At 40.0% G+C, this 25,561-nt stretch overlaps 1 protein-coding gene across 2 annotated transcripts in view; it reads right to left on the bottom strand.

The window, feature by feature from the left end:
• NUCKS1 (nuclear casein kinase and cyclin dependent kinase substrate 1) overlaps positions 1 to 21,360 on the bottom strand; it is a 32,019-nt gene extending 10,659 nt beyond the window's left edge. The window contains exons 1-3 of one of the 2 annotated variants that reach the window (XM_027564288.1): positions 21,064 to 21,360; positions 3,967 to 4,016; positions 2,327 to 2,432 (exon numbers count right to left, since the gene is read on the bottom strand). In XM_027564288.1, coding sequence (XP_027420089.1) covers positions 2,327 to 2,432; positions 3,967 to 4,016; positions 21,064 to 21,080 — 173 coding nt within the window. In that variant the 5' untranslated portion in view covers positions 21,081 to 21,360. The remainder of the gene's footprint in view (positions 1 to 2,326; positions 2,433 to 3,966; positions 4,017 to 21,063) is intronic. The other variant, XM_027564289.1, reaches the window with a different exon arrangement.
• Positions 21,361 to 25,561: the final 4,201 nt, after the last annotated feature.

The raw sequence follows: 25,561 nt of genomic DNA on the forward strand, positions 1-25,561 counted from the left end.
AGTATGCTGTACATCAGAAATCTCAACACATAGGCCTGCCTTACATCATGGAGAAAATAAAAGCAAGCTAAAGATCATTGCAGGGTAAAAGTTAAAGAGTTTCAAAGTTAAATGGAAAATTTTATAAAATAATTTTTTACGTCACAAAGATGCACATTTTATATCCTCACAAATTTTAACTTAGAAATCTGGTGTCTAGTGTTCTGTCTTTGTCATAAATTAATTAGCTGTATGATCTTAGGCAATTCACTTGGTACTCTTCAGTGCTAAAATTTTATGATTCCATGAGAAATTCTGACAAACAACCACCAAAAAAACATACATAAAATTGTCTTCATAGCCTTCTTTTTTTCAACAGCAGATCCTGTAAATCTTTTGGTATTCCCATAATCTAGATCACACTCAAATGACAAACTATTGAGCCCAAGATTCCTAAGCAAAGAAAAAAACCAAACACATTTCTTTACTAAGCAATCTGATCTAAATATACTGAAATTTTGAAAATTGTGACTGTTCTATGTATTTTATGCAAAATAAGCATTTAATTCACAAGTCTATTACAATGATGAAGAATGAAATCATTTTCTCTATTTATCTTATTATTGAATTTATAGAGACCATTAATCCTTGAGCCCCTTAAAATGAAGTCAAGTAATAGCTAAACTTTTAAGTAGAGACCAACAGAAAAATCAACATAATACTGGTCTGAGGGAATAAACATATGAGACAATACAAATGGCAACAAAAACTGTATTTCAACCATTCTTGGCCCCATAGGAGAGAGTAATAAAACCAAATGATTGCAACAATGAAAAACGTAGTCTAGATATCAATTGTATTGATGAGACATGATAACAGGCAATGAAGATGCTCATTCCTAGGGAAAGTATAATAAAATAAATACAATAAAAGACAGCTCTAAGTTGGACTGCTGTATGAAACTGGAGTGCAGACTTCCCTGATGGCCCAATGGGTAGAACCTCGAATTCCAATGCATGGGGTGTGGAACTGATCCCTAGCCAGGGAGCTATGATCCCACAAGCCTTGTGACCAAAAAAAACCCAAAACATGAAACAGAAGCAATACTGTAACAAATTCAATAAAGACTTTAAAAATAGTTCACATAAAAAAATTATTTAAAAAAACTGGATTAGAGAGATATATTAATGAAACTATGGAAGAGTTATCTTCCTACAGTAAAATTTTATCTTAATTTTCCTCAAAAATTTTCCACATTTCTGAAATTCTCCAGGAAAGAAAATATTAGAGGTTAGTGATTCAAGCAAACAGAAAATGCTAGGTGAATGTATTAAATTTAGCTTTCTGTGAATTCAGAATGAAAGACTTTTACTCAGGGCTTTATTATACTGATTTTAGTGCTCAAAAGTAAATATCTTAGACGAACTAATGAGAACTATCATTTTATTTCTTTGAAATGCTCATACTTAATAGTATTGTTTGGAAGTGGTATAGTCTAATGGCTAAAAAAAATGGATTTTGGAGTCCAATAGACATGGTTTCAAAACCTGTTGGTTCATTTGCCAGTCCTTAAATCACTGACTCCTCTGAGTTAATATTACTTACCCTAATAAAGGTTTTGTGAGAATTAAATGATAATTAGCACATAATGATACTGGCACATAATAATCCTAAATGGTAACTATCATCACCACCACCATCAAGAAGGTCTTGGCATAGTTACACTACACTGAATTTGAGAGCTTACACGTATACCTGTAAAGCAGAGATGAAAGCTACTGTACCCTGGTCTTGAGAGGCAATTACAGTTGACAACATAACTCATCTGAACTCATTTATAACACGAAGGGAAAGGGAACAGCTCAAAATGATTAAATTATTTAAACAAAGTAGGATTGATTATATAAAACTCAGCAGGCAATGCAACTTAAGATTCTATAAGCTTTAGTTATAATTCTGTCAGTGACTTGTGCCAGTAATTTTCTGAATAGGAAAGGTCACTTATTCTTTGCCCTTTCTACAGTGAAAATGCCAATAGTATCTTTGGGCAACAAATTATCAGTACATACTTAAACAACCTTTCTACCTTTGTTCAGAGGTTTGCAGTAGCAACAAAATCATTCTATCATTCCCAGAGCTCACTTGAGACTCCAGGTTGAGTCTAAGCAAGCCTCCATGACCTTAAAGAGGCTAATCTCTAGAATCAAAGCACTGCATGCTTTGATAATATGAAATACACAAAAACACCACCAAGAGCACTGTCCCAAAGTAACTGAAGATTCTACCAGTTTAGAGATCAGAGACTACCCTCATCTGTAAGTAGAAACAGATTAGCAATGCCTCTTACCTATCTTCCTGTGAATTCTTTCCAGATCGCCTCTTATTTTTAGCTTCTCGGGGAGATGATCGAATTTTCTTAGCTGGAGGGCCTGAATCTCTTCCATAATCTTCATCTAAACAGATTATGAAGATAAAATTTATTTATGAAGATAAAAATTTTCAAATTCAATGAACTATGATTTTTACATATCAAAAATACCACAGTATTTACTGAGATAATTCTCTCAAGCTGTTTAAAAGCTAAGAAGGCAGAATGTCCTAAATAATTTTCTTTCATTACAAAAACAAAATTCTTTTCCACTCTAGTTCCACCTTGTCTCAATCATTTTTATTTTTGCCTATTGCTTTCCAGTCCTCATGTGTATACTTTAATATACTCACAGTCAAATATCTCTTATTTTATATTTTACCCTTTTACTTTGTTAAAGCCTTTTACATGTTTCCACATCTTTGTATTTATTTGGAAACTATTATGGTAACATGGTTATATTATAAGCATTTTAGAATGTAAAGAACCCACAATCCTACAATCCTAACACAATTACTGTTATCAAGCAAATTACTTTTAAGCTAAAGTATTATATATAGCACGCTCTGACACTTGAAGAAAACACCCTCAATTTAAAAAGTGCCATAAAACCTTAAAAAGTGACTATTTCCAAAACGGTTCACTAGACCATTATATACACTTGTGAGGACTGCGAACAGTGTGAAGCTTCAGCAATTATTAAATGGTTGAATAATTATAAATTATGGAATACCACACAACCACTAACAAGCATAAACTTTTCGTAACACAAGAAAGCTAAGTAGGGGCAGCTGGGAGAGGCACAGAATCCAAAATTCTACAGATGTCAACTATATTTTTAAAAGGAAAAAAAAAGACCAAAGCCTTTTTAAACAAAAAGGTTACTTGAGGGCTAAGGGACCTTGAATAATATTTCTGTCTCAGTTTCCTTATCTGTAAAATGGAAATAACAATACTTATAACCCCATTTTAACAGGACTGAGCTAAGGATTAAATGAGTAAACAAATATATTTAGCAAGTATTGCCTCTGGGAAGTTGGGTTATGTTCTTTTTTAATTCTTCTTTATACAATGCTGTATTTCCTACATTTCCTCAAAGCATATGTAAAATTAAAGAAAAAAGAACAGTAAACACATCTTGAAAATGAGAGTAAGGACATATTCTAAAGAAACCTTTTATGGCTAAGATTTACAATACACTAGCCTCTCTATAGTTAGTTCACAAATCAAAGGTGTTTCACAAAATACTCTCATCTTACTTCATCATGCAAAATACATACATGCTCCCTATTACAAAGTATGAGTTTTATTGTGATTATAGCAGGAGATATATTAATAAACAATGTATAAGAATTATTGCACATTTAAACTTTAGAGTCCAAAACTAGGTAAGAAAAAAAATTATTGAAGTGTTTATTATCAATGATTTACCAAGGAAAAAGTAAAATCCATGCAGGTTCAACGTTTGTTTTGAGTGACACAGACTGATGTAATTTATATATGTCAAAATAGTCTAAAATTTAAAAATTATTTCAAAAGAATAAAAAACAGTGTAAATATGCTGGATATTCTTCCACTAATCAGTTCAATTTACTACTTACTGAAATCATAAAACTTACCAGCATCATCGGATTCCTGAAACTGTGAATAATCAACGACCTTCCTATTTCTGTAAAAAGAAAAGACTCTAATCAAGATCATAAAAATATAGGACTTTTCTAAGATACTAGAACACTCATTTCTATTTCATAAACAGAATTAGAACTAGCTCTCTGAAATTTATTTTTCAAAAAGCTGTCATCTCAGCCAAAAGAATGTCACATTGTGTTATAGGAAAGCGTAGCTTAAAACAAAACTATGTCAAACGACAATTCTTATAATACTCATCTCAGGGATAGCTCAAATATTATCCTTTCCAACAAACCAACCTCCCAGGAGTACATAAAATGGAGAAATGAGCCATAGTATCATATATTCTTTATATACAGTCTGATACCATATGCACACAAACCAAAACTGTAAATGTTATTTTATTCACACATATTCCTGATAAATAAGGTTACTACTAATTTTTTTTTCCACAGCAAAGTGTCTTAGCTTTTAAATATAATACAATTAATTATAATATACAAACTATGGTGACTGTAAGTTAAGCTTTACACAGAAGGGAATGGAAGAAACTGATTCATTCAAAAGCTGTTCTTTGGGACTTACCTGGTGGTCCAGTAGTTAAGACTCAGTGCTCCCAATGCAGGGAACTCAGGTTTGATTCCTGGTTAGGGAACTAGATTCCGTATGCTGCAGTTAAGATCTGGCACAGCCAAATATAATAAATATAATAATGAGCCAAATGCTCTTTATTAAAGAGCTCAGCTCCCTTCCCACAGCAGTGAAAGCCTGGATGGAATCCTACCCACTATACCACCAGGAAACTCCCCTAAAGAGCATTTATTAAAGAAACAAATTTATGTATCTACTTGGCTCAGTGATTTTTAAGTCCTTTCAGTTCAGTCGCTCAGTCGCTCTTTGCAACCCCATGGACTGTAGCACTCCAGTCTTCCCTGTCCATCACCAACTCTCGGGGCTTGCTCAAACTCATGTCCATTGAGTCAGTGATGCCATCCAATCATCTCATCCTCTGTCATCCCCTTCTCCTCCTGCCTTCAGTCTTTCCCAGCATCAGGGTCTTTTCCAACAAGTCAGTTCTTTGCATCAGGTTGCCTAAGTACTGGAGTTTCAGCTTCAGCATCAGTCCTTCCAATGAATATTCAGGACTGATTTCCTTTAGGATTGACTGCAGTCCAAGGGACTCTCAAGAGTCTTCTCCAACACCACAGTTCAAAAGCATCAATTCTTTGGCGCTCAGCTTAAAGTACTTAAAAGTACTTTTAAAAGTATTTCTTCCTAGGTAAAGCATCTTTAATATCTCAAACAAATTTAATTCCCATTTTTCTACTTCATATTCTAAACCCAGAAGTTTAAAATTTCTGCCTTGAGAGATATAAGAGCTTCTATGTTAGTATCCAAACTTCTAAATGCCTGGCGTTTAGAAGAACCTTAGATGCACTGTAACTAAGGGGAAATTGAACAAATGAATTGAAAGGACTAAGAGAAACATATCACCAACTACACTTAAATCTAAGCTGAGGACTATTCCTAGTTTTATAGATTAAGATGCTTCCCAGGTTGCTCGGTGGTAAAGAATCCACCTGCTAATGCAGGAGACAGGGGTTCGATTCCTGGGTGGGGAAGATCCCCTGGAGAAGGAAATGGCAACCCACTCCAGTATTCTTGCCTAGGAAATCCCATGGACAGAGGAGCCTGGTGGGCTATAGAGTCGGACACAACTTAGTGACTAAATAACAGCACAACAATAGATTAAGACACCATTTAAAAGCAAAAATAGGGCAGTCAGAATTCGAGTACAGGTGCGACGTCTATATAATATGCAAAAATGATAGAGGAGGAGTGAATTCTGAACACATGCTTGGGGCTTAGATGTGCAAGAAGGCATGGCTGCATTTTTTCAAGCTGTGCTGGGTCTCCGTTGCACACAGGTTTTCCTCCACCTGTGGTAAGTGGGGCTTCATGTTGTGGCGCACAGGCGCTAGGACCTTCGGGCTTCGGGAGTCGAGGCTCGCAGGCTCCAGGGCTTCGGGCTCAGGAGTTGCGGCCCCCCGCACGGAGTTACTCTGTGGCAAGTGGGACCTTCCCAGACCAGGAATCAAACCCGTGCCTCCTGTGTTGGCAGGTAGGATTTTTACCACTGAGCCACCAGGGAAGCCCTATGGACACTCGCTTGATTTAAGAGAGAAAAAGGACTCATAAGGAATTTTGCATTGTTTTTCTTTAGTCTACCAATAATGAATTATCTTCTGACTTTATTGCCTCAATAAGACAAGATGCAAAACCATAAAATATATTGTAACTATGTTTTAAGAAACTGAGTTTATATATTAAAGATACCATTCTATTAGGAAAGTTAATTTAAAAAAACATGACTATTAATTCCACTTATATGAGTTACCTAGTCAAATGCAGAGAGACAAAAAAGTAGAATGGTGGTTGCCAGGGGTGGGGTAGAGGAAGACGGAGAAGTCAATGGTATGTATCGTTTCAGTTTTACAAGAGTTCTAGAGACTGAATGCACAAAAATGTGAACGTATTTAACTACTGAACTGTACGTTTTAAAATGGTTAAGATGGGGCTTTCTTGGTGGCTCAGGGGTACAGAATCCGCCTTTAAATACAGGAGGCCGGGTTCAATCCCTGATGCAGGAAAATCCTACATGTGGCAGAGCAACTAAGTCTGTGCGCCACAATTATCGGGCCCATGTACACAACTTCTGAAGCCTGTGAGCCCTAGAGCCTGTGATCTGCAACCAGAGAAGCCACCGCAGTGAGAAGCCTGAGCATCCCAGCTAGGGAGTAGCTCCCGCTCGCAGCAATGAAGATGCAGCACAGCCAAAAGCAAATACATAAAATTATATAAAAGAATCGGGGGAAAAAAAAGTTAAGATGGTAAATATGCTGCTGCTGCTGCTAAGTCACTTCAGTCGTGTCCAACACTGTGCGACCCCATAGACGGCAGCCCACCAGGCTCCCTCATCCCTGGGATTCTCTAGGTAAGAACACTGGAGTGGGTTGCCATTTCCTTCTCCAAGGCATGAAAGTGAAAAGTGAAAGTGAAGTCGCTCAGTCGTGTCTGACCCTCAGCGACCCCATGGACTGCAGCCTTCCAGGCTCCTCTGTCCATGGGATTTTCCAGGCAAGAGTACTGCAGTGGGGAAATATGCTACTTTACCACAATTAAAAAAAACAAAAATTTTTCTTAAAAAAACAAAAACAAAAAAACCCACAAAACTATTGGGGAGGTAGTAAATATTCATGTTCTAGCAAAATAGTGATTTTTAATGACAGACACCATGAAAAACAACATTATGAACTCAATGCAAAGATGACCATTTTCTGCATTACTTGGTATCAAGGAAAATGGGACACTGAAGCAGGGGGAAAGGATCTACGAGAGGGAGTTTTAACCCTCAACTTCGAATAATCATGAACAGATTCTGAAACTGCAGCTATAATCATTTTAGTTAGCCATGCTGGTGGGATTGCAGCTAAAACGCGGTGTAATTTCCAGGGATCAATAGACATATCCTATGATACTGTATAAAGGCAAGTAATCATAACGGAAAAGGACCACTGTTGTTCTTAAATCATTAAGTTGTGTCTGACTCTCTGCAACCCCATGGACTGTAGCCCGCCAGGCTCCTCTGTCCATGGGGATTCTCCAGGCAAGAATACCGCAGTGGGTAGACATTTTCTTCTCCTCCTTCTTCCTTCTTCATATGAAGAACAACTGAATAAATTGGGATTTTTCTAACTTGCAAAAGAGAAAACACGTTACATTTGGTGGTCAGATTAAGTATGGGTTCAATATAAAGAACTTTCTAACAGCTTGCTAATGATAGTTACACTTCTCTAGTGTATCCCTAGAAACACTCCTTAGAAAGGAATTATGTAGTGATAAATACAGAATCTGCCAAGAGGAATTCCAGGTTCTGGTTCTAGAACTTCAGGCCAATCACTTCTCTGGGCCCCAGTCCCTCAGCTGTTGGAACTGATGACCTAAGTTGCCACACAGATCTAAAAAGCTGCTCTATAAAATTAAACACAATTATCAAAGCTTAATGAAAAACATGACTTTGTCAAATTCAAACAGTCAATGATCCTTTTGGGGACCACACAGCTTAAAACATACTGCTGTAGCATTTGCTTTCTTCACTAATTTGAGCTCTCTGAAGGTAACAGTTATGTCTTATGTCCCCACTGGTGCTACAGAACAGGTAAAAGGTAGGCACTCAAATATTTTCTGAACTTTTTGCTCTTAGGGCCAAATTTTAAGAGCTCTGTTAGAAATCTAATTCTAGAAAATACTCTAGAGGTTAATCATCCAATCTCCTTAAAGTCTGGAGAAGGCAATGGCAACCCACTCCAGTACTCTTGCCTGGAAAATCCCATGGGAGGAGCCTGGTAGGCTGCAGTCCATGAGGTCGCTAAGAGTGAGTGGCTTCACTTTCACTTTTCTCTTTCATGCATTGGAGAAGAAATGGCAACCCACTCCAGTGTTCTTGCCTGGAGAATCCCAGGGACGGGCGAGCCTGGTGGGCTGCAATCTATGGGGTTGCACAGAGTCAGACATGACTGAAGCAACTTAGCAGCAGTAGCTCCTTAAAAGTCTTTTTGGATCTCATTTCTTGCCACTTAACAATCAACACCAGGAAGGAACCAAGAATCAGGTTTTTTTTTGTTGTTGTTTTTACCACTTGGTCCTGCAGCTTCCTTACTTGGAATGCTATTCGTATCAGTCTCATTCATACCAGCTACAACACCACCTCTCAACACCTTTAATCCCTTACTGATACTACATAAACCACTAATGTCTGTCTCCCCTTTTAAATGTGAACTTCTTGAGGACAGAGGCTGTCTCTCCTTCACTTAGAACATCAGATTCAAGGAAGGTTTGATGAGTGAATGGATTTGGCCTCTGCAAAGGATTAGGGTGAGAAAGGGCAACAGAAGGGAGGATGTATGTGCCACTGGAGGTTTTAACCTATCAGACTTTTAATCCCACTGCCCTTAACAACAAAAGAAAATTCAGTTTTCTCCAAACTAAAAAACTTTATTTTAGATTTAAGAGATTTGAAAGGGGAATTTCCTGGCAGTCCAGTGCTTAGGACTTGGTACTTTCACTGCAGTGGTCCAGGGTTCAACCTGGCACAGCCAAAAAATTATTTAGTACATTTTTCTCTTTTTGGCCATGCTGCATGGCATGTGGGATCTTAGTTCCTTGATCTAGCCTCCTGCTTTGGCAAGGAAGACCACCAAGGAAGTCCCATATTTTGTATCAATATATTTTTTTCTATCCTAGTTTTCAACACAGGAAAACTACAAACATGTTATGATACCACTGAAAGCAAGGAGTCGTAACCGCTGAAGCAACTTTCAAATGCCAAAACCAACTTTTCAGTGTAAAATGAACATCAAAAACTCAAACTGGGAGGACAATACAAAATTTCTAATACAGACATTGTAAAGCAACGATCCTCCAATTAAAATAAATTAAATTTAAAAATTTCAAGACAGCATAAAAGTTAAAAACATGGATTTTAAAATTGGGTTTAAATCCTGGGTCTCCCAGTTATTTCCCCTCTTTGAACTTCGGTTTTCTCACCTGTAAGACAGAAATAACAACACCTGTCTCTCAAGGTTGCCGTGAGTGCCAGGCACACAATTATCCAATAAATAGCAGCCATTATTTCTTATAAGCACTAACCTGTTTTCTCCAGAATACCACTGCAATCTTGAACCCACCTGATTACACAACGCTCTTGAACTATTTATCTGAACAGCATGATTAAATCACTCCTCTTAAAAACATGGTGTCTGGTTCTAGTATTATTTAGAAAGATTGTGTTCGAGAGTTTGTTGTTCATTTCACTAAAATGCAACGTCAAAATATGTATTTTAACATTATTTCCAACTCTATGATAAAGTTTCCAGTTACCAATTAGGGCAGAGAAAGTAGCAATACTAGCTATTTTAAATTCCACCATTCAAGTTCAATCAATTTCTATCACTCAAATCAAATGGAGTTCCATCTAAACAAGTCTAAAAATTTACACTAGAAAACAGAACTGTAACCCAGTAAGGAAAACAAATGTTTAAAATAGAAACTATAGGAACACAAAAACTTCAATTATGTGCCTGCTCTTATTTTAAAAGCTGATATAATCACTATATTTAGATTCTAAAGGTAACTTGGTTACACATGAACCAATTCCTGGATGACCACCAGAGGGCTTTGAGATAAGTCCTCACTTTTGCATTGCTATAAAGTGCAAAAATGAAAGGTAAAGTTGGAAGCTAGACAAAGAACAAGATCCATTTTTGGCACCAAATATGGCTAACTCAAGCAATAGGATTTTTTCTCTTCCTCTCTCTTGATCATCAACTTCCTTCTACTAAATAATGGTAAGTCTACCTCCCAAATTTCTTTCTTATAGCAGCAACCATCTAAGACCAAGTCAATAATATTTGAATAACATTCTAAAGATCAAGTGAAGTGAAAGTCACTCAGTCGTGCCTGGCTCTTTGCGACCCCACGGAATTCTTAAGGCCAGAATACTGGAATGAGTAGCTGTTCCCTTCTCCAGGCAATCTTCCAAACCCAGGGGTTGAACCCAGGTCTCCCACATTGCAGGCGGGCTGTTTACCAACTGAGCTATCAGGGAATGAACAGTACTTCAGAGAAGAAAATTACCACACCTTTGAGATGATCTCAACTAACCCTCTTAACCTTACAGATGAGAAAACAACTAAAACCACAAAATCTGATGCTAATCTGTCACCAACGTTCACACCAAATTCCAGGCAAGGAAGCAGAACTTTAAAACAGAAACACACATTTAATTGTTGATACCTTAAGCTTTACACTAAAGAGCACAAAATCATTTTCTCAAGGAAAACCAGAGGGAACTTATAAACAACTTACATTGTTTAGCTCATTCAAGCGGACTATCCTTCCATTTGTAACCCTGAAGAAATCACACTGCTCTGGTCAATGCAGGGAAGAAGAAACACCTAGCTCATTTTCTAGAATCCAGTTTATCTGAGTTTTGAGAAACCCCAAACAGCTAACACAGCTCTTTTCACTGATCATGTAAGAGGTAAATATCTAGAACAATGTTTCTCAGCCTGTCAGCCACAACCTGTTATTGGGTCCTGAAGTCAATTTACTGAAGGATGCCTGCGAGTGTGCTCAGTCACTTCAGTTGGGTCCAACTCTTTGCAACTCTGTTGACTGTAGCCTGCCAGACTCCTGTGTCCATGGGAGTCTCCAGACAAGAATACTAGAGTGGGTTGCCATGCCCTCCTCCAGGGGATCTCCCTGACCCAAGGATCAAACCCACAACTCCCGTGTCTCCTGCTTTGTACGCAGGTTCTTTACCCATTGAGCCACCTGGGAAGCCATTCAGTTAGTCAGTTCAGTAGCTCAGTCGTGTCTCTTTGCAACCCCAAGCACTGTAGCACGCAGGACCTCCCTGTCCATCACCAACTCCTGGAGCTTGCTCAAATTTACATTCATTGAGTCGGTGATGTCACCCAACCAACTCATCCTGTCGTCCCCTTCTCCTTCCACCTTCAGTCTCTCCCAGCATCAGGGTCTTTTCCAATGAGTCAGCTCTTCACATCAGGTGGCCAAAGTATTGGAGCTTCAGCATCAGTCCTTCCAATGAACATTCAGGACTGATTTCCTTTAAGATCGACTGGTTGGATCTCCTTGCAGTCCAAGGGACTCTCAAGAGTCTTCTCCAACACCACAGTTCAGAAGCATCAATTCTTCTGCACTCAGCTTTCTTTATAGTCCAGCTCACATCCATACATGACTATCAGAAAAACCATAGCTTTGACTAAACAGACCTCTGTTGGCAAAGTAATGTCTCTGCTTTTTAATATGCTATCTAGGCTTGTCAAAGCTTTTCTCCCAAGGAACAAATGTCTTAATTTCATGGCTGCAGTCACCATCTGCAGTGATTTTGGAGCCCAAGAAAATAAAGTCTGTCACTGTTTTCATTGTTTCCCCATCTATTTGCCATGAAGTGATGGGACAGGATGCCATGATCTTAGTTTTCTAAATGTTGAGTTTTAAGCCAACTTTTTCACTCTCCTCTTTCATCAAGAGGCTCTTTGGTTTCTCCTTGCTTTCTGCCATAAGGTTGGTGTAATCTGCATATCTGAGATTATTGCTATTTCTCCCAACAATCTTGATTCCAGCTTGTGCTTCATCTAGTCCGGCACTTCGCATGATGTACTCTGCATACAAGTTAAATAAGCAAGGTGACAATATACAGCCTTGATGTACTCCTTTCCCAATTTGGAACCAGTCCGTTGTTCCAAAGTGAAGCCCTTACTGATGTTTAACTAGAATTTTATTTTTTTTGCCACACAGGTGGGGGATCTTAGTCCCCCCCACCAGGGGGTGAGCGCACTGAGCCTTAACTACTGGACTGCCAGGGAATTCCCTGTAACTAGCTCTTTAAAAGAAAAAGCAGCAAATAGAAAATATCAGAGAAAATTGTACCTAAATAACTGCCAAGTGCCTGAAGCTTGTTTCTGTGTTTGTATTCTTACGTGTAACAAAATTGCAATGTCAAACCTATTTCTTACAGGAACCTCATCCACTGCTTTAGAATACACAGATTTACAAAGTAGTTTCACTTTTACAAGCAACAGTTATAATCCGTGGCCACAAAAGTGTAACATTTCTTCCTACTTTTAACTCTTTTTGAGAAAATCACTTTTTTAAGCTTACTACTAAGTCGCTTCAGTCGAGTCCGACTCTGTGCAACCCCATAGACAGCAGCCCACCAGGCTCCCCCGTCCCTGGGATTTTCCAGGCAAGAACACTGGAGTGGGTTGCCATTTCCTTAAGCACTCATAAAGCCTATCCAAGGTTAGTGGCCTGTGGGGGTCAGGGGGAAGGGTGATATACCACCAGGTACTGGAATTACTGGACCTGACAGCTAACCCAATCTTACCCAAAACACGTTATCCTATTAACAGATGTACTGTAAGAGCTTGACTGAGGAACTTCATGATCTCCCATGGCTACTAATTTGAAGAAAACTCCATATTGGAAGTTTCCATTGAGGTGAGATCTGCCTCTGAAGTCCACTCACCAATTGTCTTGTCTAGCTCCTGGTATTACCATGGTCTAAATCTAAACTTTCTTCCACAGAGCAGCCCTTAAAATTGATGCGACAGTTTCCACTCTTTCCTTCAAGGCTAAATATGAAAGTTTCTGCTTATCAACAATCACTACCCACTCACCCCTTAAAACTTAGGACATTTTATCTCTTATTTTGTAACTCTCAAGACTATACATGTGCCAAATTTTCTCAGGATGTAAGAAAATTAGTTCATAGAAGCTGAGATATGTAAATTCAATTCAGGGTAATTTCTCACAATTGCTTATCTTTGAGCTTCATGTTCCTTTTGGCTAAGAAATGTTGCTTTAACTGTATCATTCTGCTTTTTACAATTAAATAGAATTCAAAACCAGTCACAAGAAACAATAAAGCAAAAAATTTTAAATAAAAATTAAAAAATCAAAAAGTTACAGGAAAGAGCTCTCAGTTCTTCAAATGGGAAAAGTAAATTTCTAACTTCTGCACGAGAATAAAGGCATTCTGAATGATGAGCCAGATACATATTAGATAGTTATTACAATTCCCTTCTAAACCTTTTATCAACTTGCTACTATTTCAGTCCAGGTGAATAAATATGAACTGTTATATGGCACTCCTTATTCCCAAAATATATTCAGTTCCTCCATATAGGAAAACATTCCTAACATTAGTGCAAAAACTATGCAATTAGGAAGAGTAAACCTCAAGCAGGTGAGATTAAAGGGGTCTCAGATGAGCACATTACCAAGTAGAGTCCTGTCTGCAGCAAAGTCTTGGAAACTTCAGTGGACTCTTCCAGTTGTCTTAACACAACTATCAGGGACAAATCTGTAGCCTAAGAAAGTCAGATTTACTGACTCATTATAATAAAGATGATGGAACATCAGAAGTGTGGAGCATCTAACCAAACAGGAAAACTGAAAAGGATTTGGGGAAGGGTACAATTTAGGTGAAATTTAAATGAATCAGTGTCTTGATGGGTTCAAAGCACAGTAGGACTGTGTGAAAAGGGGTCTTCATCAGGTTTAGACTGTGAAGTGGACCTTGGGTCCTATTTTTTGGCAAAGAAGTTAAGGTAGATGTGAATTTTGTGCCCAGGAAGCCCTTATTTGAGGCTCTAAAGTTGTAAATCAAGGACAGTTCTCTGCATCAAAAGGACAGCTTTTCCTGACAAGTGTGATGTTTCCCTCTAAATGATGCAATATCAAGCAGCAGAGTTTGACAGTCTGATTTAGAGAACTCAGTGGGAAAGCAGTAGTCAAAATATTATTATAAATTATTATAAATCTTTCCAGTTGTAGCTTCTGTGGAAGATAGTCCATTATCCCAGTCCAATGAATAGATGGCTGGATTTTTACTACTCAGTGGAGCTAAGTTTTAGTTTCTTAAGAAATTCACGTTCTGGGTCATTTTATCTTGACAGATGAAATCTTCCTGAAGATCACCTTGCTTTGCAGGTAACTGTACAGGTGCACGGTTCAAAAGATACTAAGAAGCACCTGAAAATATAGCCAGTTGAGACACTCTGGCAACCTGAAGTTTTTCAAACACCTCTGACTATTTAGATACTAGTTACTTTAAAATATGGCAATGCAATTCTGTAACAATCAGTTCTTCCTAGAACCTAGATCGGAATACATTTTTTGAGACAAAACAAAGGGATGCCCCAGTTTGATCAAGTTGTCATGTGCTAGATCAAATGTTTTCTTTTACTGTCTACAACATTGCAGTCTCTATTTCTAGACTCAACAATCCAAGAAGCCACTTCATAATCCAGAATGATATGTTTATTTCCCTTTGCAGCTAAGAATTTAAAAAGGCAAACGAAGTAACACTTCACAGGATACTCAACAACTTCATTAAGTTCAAGTGACTCAAGTTTGCAAACTCTATGTGACTGTGTATCATTAACTCTCAACTTGAGAGAAGCACCATTCACATGGATGTTAACTGGGTCGGTATCCCAGAGCTACACAGAACGGTGGCCTTGTTTTTTATATTTCTGGGGAAAACAGACCAAAAACATAAAAACCAATCTCCCTTTATTCCAAATTACTTTCTCCTTATTAATGAGTTGTATTGCTAAATGATTTCAATCACTGAAACTCAACCACTTACCTTAATTTATAACTTTTGTCAAGTTAAATCAACTCCAATTTATTAATCTTAATTCCCTACTAATTGTAGTATACTAATGAGTTTCATAATTGGTGCTGAACCTTTTCAAATGCTATGGTCTTTCTCCCTTGTTTCTGGGACATATTCTACTTGATATTTTTCATACATACTAGATTCAGTTAGCTATGTTTGGCAGTCTTGCATCTATTTGTATATGTAAAATGAGCCCATTAATTTCCTGTGGTGTCCTTTAGGTGGTTTTGGAATCCATTCACTTATTTTGGTCAGGGGAAAAATGCCCCTGACTTACGAACCGTATTCACTTAAAGCCATGTTATTTTCTTCCCACAAAAGCCTCACACTTCAGTGCGTTTTCCTGTACATTCAAGTGTTCTTTTCCTGTAATGAACCTCTTTGCATATTCTCTTATTCTTCCCCTCAAACTCTCCTTTTCTCCACTCACACCCTCCCCAGCTCACTCTAAAGTTGGTCTTGTCCACCAAAGTCCTGCTATGAACTAAACTGCTCCAAAGATGGCAAAGTGTGTTACTACCAGTAATACCCCAAGGCAGTGAGTCACAGAAAAGACCACACTGGCTTTGGATTGGCCACAGTTTCTACTGGAATTTCTGCTTCCTCTTAAAGGTTAGGTCAACTGGGCCAATTATGTAATTATCTAAGTTTCAGCTATCTCACATACAAAATAGGGATAATATATATACTTTGCTTAACGAGTTGTTTCAAGATTTTTATTTTTTCTAAAATTAAAGGTTGAGAAAGGGACTGCACTGTTAAAAGGTCCATTCTCTCATCTATGATTTGGAAATTCAAAAAGTTCTGAAAACCAAGTTTTTTCATAATGTATATGGTGGTAAACATATGAGGGGCAAATGAGAGGATTTTTAGAATTTTAGTGTGAAAATTCCTAGGTTTTACCAGCGATTAATGTTTCATTATAGGAGCACTACCCCAGACTGGTGATGGTACATTATACATACAGTATAGGAGCCCTGTTACTTTCTTTTTTTTAAATCTTGTTACCTGCTTAAAACTTTTGAAAATATTGAACTCTCAAACACATATAGTCCTCCAATGGTTTCAAACTAAGGATTGTGGACCTGTAATATATTCGGTGTGTAATCAAATACAATACAAATCTGGAAGAGACTTAAATAAGACTCATGAAGCCTAAATCCACCTTTATTATTATTTCTACACCTTAGCTCCTTGACTGCAAAGTTATCACTTCCAACAGATGGTACTGGACTAAGCTGAAGTTCTAGTTGTTTTTTTAAAAAATGCTTTTAATTAAAACTTATCTCTGCAAGTTAAAGATTGAGTTGGGAAAAAAACACAGATCGCTATTTAAAACAGTTTGGCCATATATTTCCCCTCAACTATTTTCTATATAAATCTTAACCACCAGTGCATACAGAATGCACTCACCATTAGAGATGACTAGATAAAGTAGCCCCTGCCCATCTTCATGCCAAACACTAGGAAAGAAAGAGTGGTACCACAGAATGAATGCCAGTATTGTACTCAGAAAATCTCAGTTCAAATACTGGCTCTGTTTGATAGTTCTGTGACATTGAGTAACATACTATTATAACTTATTTGGTCATCTGTTATTTAAAAAAATGTTCTATTACAGGGTGATAAGGATAACACAAGATAAAGTGAAATCCTCTAGTGGAGTACCTGATTCTGTATTTATACTTAGTAAATGTTTATTTGGTAATTTCTCTAAAATCAAACTTAAAACACTTTTTTTTTGGCTGAGCCACACAGCTTGCAGGAGGATCTTAAGTCCCCCAAACAGGGATCAAACCTGGGCCATTGCAGTTAAAGCATCAAGTCCTAAGCACTAGACCACCAGGGAATTCCCAGCGTTGTCTTATTATAGTTTTCACATTAAATATATATATGTTGGGAAATGTTGAGTATTTAAGTGTTGTTACAAAATTAACTCCTCCATTATTCAGGCTTTGCAAGTTATGTGAGATATTTTGGAAGGTAAAGTCTACAAAGTTTCTTTTTAGAGGAAAGTGACATGTAAGTAACAATGTACAGATTCAAGGTTAATAAAAATCACACTTCTTTCACATGCACACACACACACCCTGGACATAGACAATAAGATGAGATACAAGGAACCAGGCTCATCTAAAACCACATTTATTAGTATATGACACTTTTAAGTATCTTCCTGTGTCTACCTGGGGGCTTTCCAGGTGATGCTAGTGGTAAATAACCGGCTCGCCAATGCAGCAGGAGACGTTAGAGATTTGGGTTTGATCCCTGGGTAGGGAAGATCCCCTGGAGAAGAGAATGGCTGCCTACTCCTGTATTCTTGCCTGGAGAATCCCTTGGACAGAGGAGCTCGGCCAGCTAGAGTCACAGTCGACTTAGCACAGTGTACACTTGGTCCCAAAATCCAAACTACCTAAAATTTCCAGGTTTCTAAGTTTTTCCCTTTAACAGGCCGTTTTGAAACTAATTTCCCTGTAAGAGAGAATGTCTTTTTTTTTAAAAAAATAAGAAATCCAGACACATTACAAACAAAATTCTCTTTAAAAATAAAGCAATTTGAAATCTTGGAAAAGCTGTTAATTCTCAACAGAAGTATAAACAAGACCAAAAATATTTTTATCAATCTGTAAGAGCCTATGCTTTCACATCTAAACTTTCAATGTTAAAGGTTCTTTGCAATCTCAAGTACTAAACAAAAGAGGCATGATAACACTTACAAGATGAAGAAAGGAGAAACAGATTGATCTGAGTGACTTGGGAGTATTTTCAATAAGAGAGGATCTCTGGCGAATACACCAAGCTGAATTTCAAAAAACCCACTTTCTAGTCTGGGCAAGTCAGTACATCTCTGAGCTTTCTTTTTCATCTTTTACAAGTAGTAGCATTTTTAGTCCCTACCCCAAAGGTTAAGAATCATAAAAACAAAAGTTCAAAGTATCATACATTCAAGTAACATCAATTCTTATCTGGTAGAAGGTAGAGCGCATTTATGTGGAAAGGGGGAGGATGAGGGTAAGCAGGTCTGGAAATTAAGAAATCTAGGTTCTAGGCCCAATATTGGCATGTATTAGCGGATGACGCAAGGCACTTCACTTGTCCAGGTCCCCACATAAAGTCACTTGCAAGATGAATTTGCCTAAATTTCTTTCTGGCTCAAAGACTTAATTTTATGCTATAAACTCGAATGCAAGGCCTAAAATATTTGAGCTCTCATTTATATGTGAGTTATGTACTATAAAAGGTGAAGAGAGCAATACAGCCTGAACTACTTAGATATGTGTAGCGCACACATCTATGGAAAATCCTGCAGTAGCTGATCAATTCCACTCATTTGGAAACTGGTGTCAAGCAGCCATTAGTACATTTCTAAATCTTCTTTAAATGCTTAGGTTAACATTAAAATAGAGTAAAAACGTAAACCAGAAAACCCTCAAAATTATATACAAGCCTAAGAACAGAAACATATCCCCAAAGAAGCTGCAGAGACACTTAGCCAACACGTGCTTTTTTTGGTTTTTGGTTTGTTTTTAAACGAGGTTGATCATTCTGATACCAGGTCAACATCTGTAATTTTTGGTTACATTCCCTCGAGTAAACAGATTCAATTACACCTTGAAATAAAAGCACTTCCCTAAGACAGAACTTTTTTTATTGCAAATTTAACAAACCACCAAACTCAAGTTTAATTATTTCTGCTTTATTATTGATCAAGAGTATGTAAAAGACTTAAAAGACAGTTACAAAGAGACTTCATCACTAAATATATAATCAGAAACCAAGTTGTTTGAAATTAATAATTTGAAAGTGACTCAAAAAAGTCTACAATATATTTAACTTCATTCTTCAATTAGGGGCAAATAAACACTTAAAAAATTACTTTTAACATACTAAGAAAAAAGTTGTGCACAAATCCCAATGCCTACAAAAAAACGCATTAGAACGTGCTTAATGTATTTATTCCCACCTGGTGATACTAAAAAAAAACCCAAAGTTTTCAAGAGATAAAAAAATGTTCCTGTCCCAACATGTAAATCTGGGGGCACAAAATCAGGCAGAGGAGTTAAGTTACAACAGTGAAAAGTCATCAAAACCTAGTTAACTGCGGTTAGAAGGTAGAGAAAAACAAATCCATTTTCATCACGCAGTAATTTACTTCCAGAAGACAGAAGATCCAATCCAGGTGAAACAAATCTTTATTATGATAATTGTCTTATTTGTTCTGATCCTAAAGAAAATACTCTACGAAAATTGACCGGATACACCGGTTAATTATTATGCAAAAAAGTATGCATACTATAATTTGAAATATCGATTCAGACTCCGTGCCAAAATGCAGGCAGAACTCTTCCCGGTGGCGATGGTAAGGTATCAGAGATGTGGGTTGAAATTAAGCAGAAAGGCTGTCAGGTAGGTAGTGAGCACTCTCCTCACGCCCACCCGGAGCGCAGGAGTATGCAGTCCCAGCCCACCACCAGTTGGAGCGGACAGTCTAGTCTGGAGACAGAACGGTGTGCAACATTTTAAAACCCTTTCCGGGGTTCCAAACCCCCCTTTACAGCTTTAGGTCAAAATACTTCCGTTTCTCACAAAACTTGGAATGGAGAAGGGGGAAAAAACTGTTAAAATACCTAAAAACGAAACCTATTTATCCAGAAAACACTACGCCAAGTAGCCAATCCTTACATTGACAGCCTCAAGGACATTATGTTAAAAATAACATTTATTAGCAACAGCGCTCCTTCTTAAGGCCGCACCAGACTGGATTAAGCCACACCCCTCCATAAATGGCACATTCCATACAATAGCCAGGACGGCAGAGGGCGATTCCACTGGGCGCTGGGGAACGGCAAACTTGTTGACAGTCTCAGAATGAAGTCCAACGACTGCCCGACCCTAGCCCGTTTATTATTAGTTACTCGGGGGGTAAAAAGATTACTAACACACTCGAACGTGTTCGGCCACGTGAGAAGAGAGCCGGGTAGCGGGAAGGACGAGCACTCGGGATTTGGGCCGTGCAAGTTGACCCGCACCTCCCTGAGCAGGGACGATTCCAAGGGAAGGGCATGTCTAAGCGGGGGCCGGGAGCGAACTCGTGATGCGAAGTGCGGGGGGTTATCCCGTTCAGAAACCCCCCCAGGCGGGGCAGAGGCCGCAGTCCGCGCCAGGGCCCAGCCCCGAACTCTTCCTCCGGCCGGAGGGGAAAAGAACGCGTCCCGCCCACGCCCAGCCCCGATCCGGGAGGCGGGGCCCTGCAGAGACCCCGGAGGACGGAGGCGGGGCCCCACGGCAGCACGGCCCCTCCCGCCCGGCAGGGAGCACCCCCGCCCGGCAGGGAGCACCCCCGTCCGCCAGAGAGAACGGGCCGCCTCCCCCCACCCCCACGCGGGCCGCGCGGGGCAGGCGCTGCACGGTGTCTCTGCCCCAACCCCCAATGAGGCCGGGCCAAGCCACCAAGCCCGCGGGGCTGGCCCCAAGGAGGTGGGGCCTGCGCGGGGGCGCCGACTTCACACCCCTCCCCCTCCGGCCCGCCCCAGTGCGGCGAGTGGGGGAGGCAGCAACGCGGCCCCGGGCCCTGCAGCGGCGCGGGGCGGGGAGGAGCCCGCGCTCGGGCGCGCGGCCGCCGCCCCCGCGCAGCCCCGCGCGCCAGCCAGGGCCCCCGCGCTCAGTGGCGCGCGCGGGGCCCGAAAGGGAGGAGGCCGCGCGCGGCGAGGAGAAGGCCGGCGCTGAGCCTCGGCACCCCCCCGCCCCCCGCTCCCTCACCACTCACCCCAGCCCCCTCCAGCCCGTTCCAGGCCTCGGACTCCGCACTGACCTGACAGGCCGAGACATGTTCGCTGTCGAAACAGGACCGAGTCGAGGAGCCAAAGACCAGGACCCCCCCCACCCCGCGCGCTCGGCGCCCCACCCCCCCCAACTTCGGCCGAGGAGGCCGCTGCCGCCGAGCCCCGAGCTGCTGGCTTCTCAAACTCCGCCGCTCCCTGGTTCAGGGCCCCTTAACCAGACGAGCCCCCCGCTCCCCAGTCTCTTCAAAATGGATGAATCAAACCAGCCGAAAATGCGCCAAAGCCGCCGGACAACCAAACCCACTAGGGCCTGTGGGCTCCGCCCCAGAACGACCGGTCATTGGCAGCTCCTGCCAGATGCGCGGAGCTCATTGGTTCGTTTGAATAATCACGTCCCCCAGGCTCCGCCCCGCCCGCGGAGAGGCCCCACCTCCTCCGTGAGGTCCTGTTTGTCAAGATTCTCTGAGAGCGCACGGCCGCAAAACAAAAATGGTCGCTGCTCGCCCCGCCCCCTGGTTGCCACTCCGGAGTTGCAGATTCGTCTTGGGTCGCGCCTTAGGACGACTGAGAAAAAAGATTTATGAAGGGCTCGGTGTTATTTAATGTTAGCTTAATGATACATCATTTCGCCTGTCTTGGTCATCTATAAACTCCACTGACAGCAAAACCTATGGGCTAGGCAGCTGATTCGTCAGCAAGGGGCTGCTTCTGAATTGGAGGGAAACTTCACAGCTTCAAAAATTTTGACCTTAAACCCACAAGCCCCTTCGCCTTGCTTCACCGTTAGACCTCAGGAGCCCCGCAATTGCTGGAGCAGGGAGGCAGGCTCTCAGTCAAGGAATAACTTCACCACCAATTTCCATTCTCCATTCAGGACCTTAAGATCACTTCAGGGTCATTAACGTCCCAGTGGTGGACCTTAGGGGCCTAAAAATTAGGAGCAAGAGTGCTGGGCCAGAAGGTTTTTCTGTTTGAACCTCAGGTCCACCATTTAACAGGTGTATAGCTTTACCCCTCTGTGCCTCAGTTTTCTCATACGTAAAATGGGCAACAGTAGTACTGAATTCGTAGGATTCTTAGGGTTAAATGAGTTGATATATTAAAAGGCTTTAGGACAGTCTCTGGAACAGTAAGCGGAATGTAAGTATTTGTTATTAGTAAATTCATATTCCTAATTCCTTGGTGGGGATGGGGAAGGGGCGGGCTCAAGACTTAAGTCAAATAACTGAGGGTAACTCAGATCGTTCCATTTAAATCTATGCACATTTGTTGGAAGCATAGGACTCTCAGAAGTAGAGCTCAGGATCCTTATGGGAAAGGCCAAGACCATTGTAAAATAGACTTCAATCCCTGTCACAGGCAGCCTGTTAATAACCAACTGAAGCCACAGTCCATAAACAAACAAACCAAACCTTTACTGTTGCCTCCTGAATGTCTCCTCTTGTAAACTCTGGCTTCCCTAAGGGAAAAGAATAGCACAGTCCGCCAGTAAAGCGTTAAACAAGTTATATTTTCTCTTCCATGTCATGCCACCCTTTCCCCCCTGAATGTTGTTGGTAGTTAAAAAAGAAAGCATACCATTAAGTACATTCACATCTCCAGAATATTTTCAACTAAACATTATACTTAAACACTAATCCCCATTCCCTCTCTCCTCAGCCCTGGTACCCACCATTCTTCTTCCGGTCTTCATGAATTTGACTACTGCAAGGAACCTCACATAAGTGGAATCATATAGTATTTATCCTTTTGTGATTGGTTTATTTCACTTAGCATAATGTCCCTCCAGGTTCAATCATGAAGCATGTATAAAAATTTTCTGCCTTTTAAAGACTGAATACTATGTCATTGTATGTATATACCACATTTTGTTTATCCGTTCCTCTGTCAGTGGACACTTGGGTCACTTCCAGAGTGTGGCTATGGTGAATAATTGCTGCTATGAATGTAATATATAAATAGCTCTTCCAGTACCTGCTTTCAGTTTTTGGGAGTATATACCCAGAAGTGGAAATCCTAGCTCATACAGTAATTCTATTTGTAATTTTTTTGAGGAATCTCCATTCTATTTTCCATAGCAGGTGCACTATTTAACGTTCCCACCAACAGTGCACAAGGGTTCCGGTTTCTCCGTATCTTGCCAACACTTTTTTTGGTTTTATAATTTATTTACTTTTGGCTGCGCTGGGTCTTCATTGCTGCACAGGCTTTTCTCTAGTTGCAGAGCAAGGGCTTCTCATTGTGATGGCTTCTCTTGCTGCAGAGCACGGGTTCTAGGGTATGTGGGTTTCAGTGGTTGCAGCACATGGGCTTATTAGCTGTTGTTCCCTGGCTCTACAGTACAGGCTTAATAGTTGCGGCACACAGGCTAGTTGCTTCGCAGGATGTGGGCTCTTCCTGGATCAGGAATCGAATTCATGTCTCCTGCATTGGCAGGTGGATTATTTACCACTGAGACACCAGGGAAACCCTTGTTTTGGTGTTTTTTGATAGTTTTTTTTTTTTCCTGGTGGTGGTCTTAGTGGATGTCCAAATATGTTTTCACTAAGTATTGTCATCCATTATTGTCACAATGCCAGTGCAGAGGCTGGCGTGGTGCAGTCACAGGTGACTTTCTTGGAAGCTCTTTTATTAGGTCAGATTGCTGTTATTTAGCAAATACCATTATTTGTTATTGTGAGATGAGGCAGAGGAATTCTTGTTATTCATTTATTAGGCAATGAAAGGAACTGACCAGTCTACATATCCAGGCAACTGGAAAGTTCAGAACAGGTCTTCTGGGCCTTGGCACTGTAGTTTACTTCCAGGCCTATGTACAGATGGCCACTGAAGGCTATTCCTCTTCCAAAGTGAGGGCCATATCCTCTCTCTCTCCTTAGCTTCAGCAAATAGCTTCTGTTTGCTTGTTTATTCACTCAGTATTTCTTTTTTTTTTCTCTCTTTTTTAAAACACTGGATACTCTTTTCATTTGTTCCAGGTACTATTCTTTTTGTTCTTTTGGCCACACTGTGTGGCACATGGGATCTTAGTTACCCAACCAGGGATCAAACCTGTTCCCCCTGCAGTGGAAGTGGGGAGTCTTCACCACTGGATCAGCAGGGAAGTCCCTTCACTCAGTATTTCAACAAACACTGTCTCTCAGGAAGGAAAGAAGACTTGAACTTCTAGTTTACTTTTTAGTGAGTAAGTACAGAGTTATGCCTACAAGACCCCTAGAACTGTCTCCCTAGCCATCAGGAGAATCTGAAATGCAACCTCCAAGGTCAGATCCCTCCAGTGCATCCCCACACAATCTCTCCTGGACACCTGTCTCAAGCACAGCCACTCTGTAGGAAACTGAAGAAAGACACTGATCATCTGACATGTTAGATCTTAGATGCACTGAAACTGTGAAAATGAAACAGGCACAGGAGACAGAAAAGACAGTTATTCTTTCTCCCAGGAAATGAGATTTAATGGCTTTGGGAACCCAAAGTGCTTAATTTCCCCTATGATTTTAGTTACATTTTGAGAATTAGCCTTTTCCTTCTCCCCTGCATATGTTAAAGACAGTAAGAAGTAACAGTGTGGGGGCAGTGAGTCTGATAATTCTTTTCTACCCCTAACAACGACCCAGTTCCTTCAAGGCTATGCTATAGTTTCTGGGAACTTTGTAAAAATTTTTGAGCACTTACTCCATGCCGGGCACTTCCAGTTCTATGGCTGCGTGAAAATCAGCCAGCCAGGTTTAAAGATAGACACTGCTTCAACATAGTTTTGGAAGTTTTAGCCACAGCAATCAGAGAAGAAAAAGAAACAAAAGGAATCCAGATTGGAAAAGAAGTAAAACTCTCACTGTTTGCAAATGACATGATCCTCTACATAGAAAACCCTAAAGACTCTACCAGAAAATTACTACAGCTAATCAGTGAATATAGTAAAGTTTCAGGATATAAAATTAACACACAGAAATCCCTTGCATTCCTACACACTAACAATGAGAAAATAGAGAAATTAAGGAATAATTCCATTCACCATTGCAATGAAAAGAATAAAATACTTAGGAATAAATCTCCCTAAAGAAGCAAAAGACCTATATATAGAAAACTAGAAAACACTGATGAAAGAAATCAAAGATGACACAAATAGATGGAGAAATATACCCTGTTCATGGATTGGAAGAATCAATATAGTGAAAATGAGTATACTACCCAAAACAATCTGTAGATTCAATGCAATCCCTATCAAGCTACCAATGGTGTTTTTCAGAGAATTAGAACGAATAATTTCACAATTTCTATGGAAATACAAAAAAAAAACTTGAATAGCCAAAGCAATCTTGAGAAAGAAGAATGGGCCTGGAGGAATCAACCTGCCTGACTTCAGGCTATACTACAAAGCAACAGTCATCAAGACAGTATGGTACTGGCACAAAGATAGAAACATAGATCAATGAAACAAAATAGGAAGCCCAGAGATAAATCCACACACCTATACCACTTTATCTTTGACAAAGAAGGCAAGAATATACAATGGAGAAAAGACAA

This window comes from Bos indicus x Bos taurus, chromosome 16, assembly GCF_003369695.1.
Source record: "Bos indicus x Bos taurus breed Angus x Brahman F1 hybrid chromosome 16, Bos_hybrid_MaternalHap_v2.0, whole genome shotgun sequence".
In the NCBI taxonomy this organism is placed as follows: domain Eukaryota; kingdom Metazoa; phylum Chordata; class Mammalia; order Artiodactyla; family Bovidae; genus Bos; species Bos indicus x Bos taurus.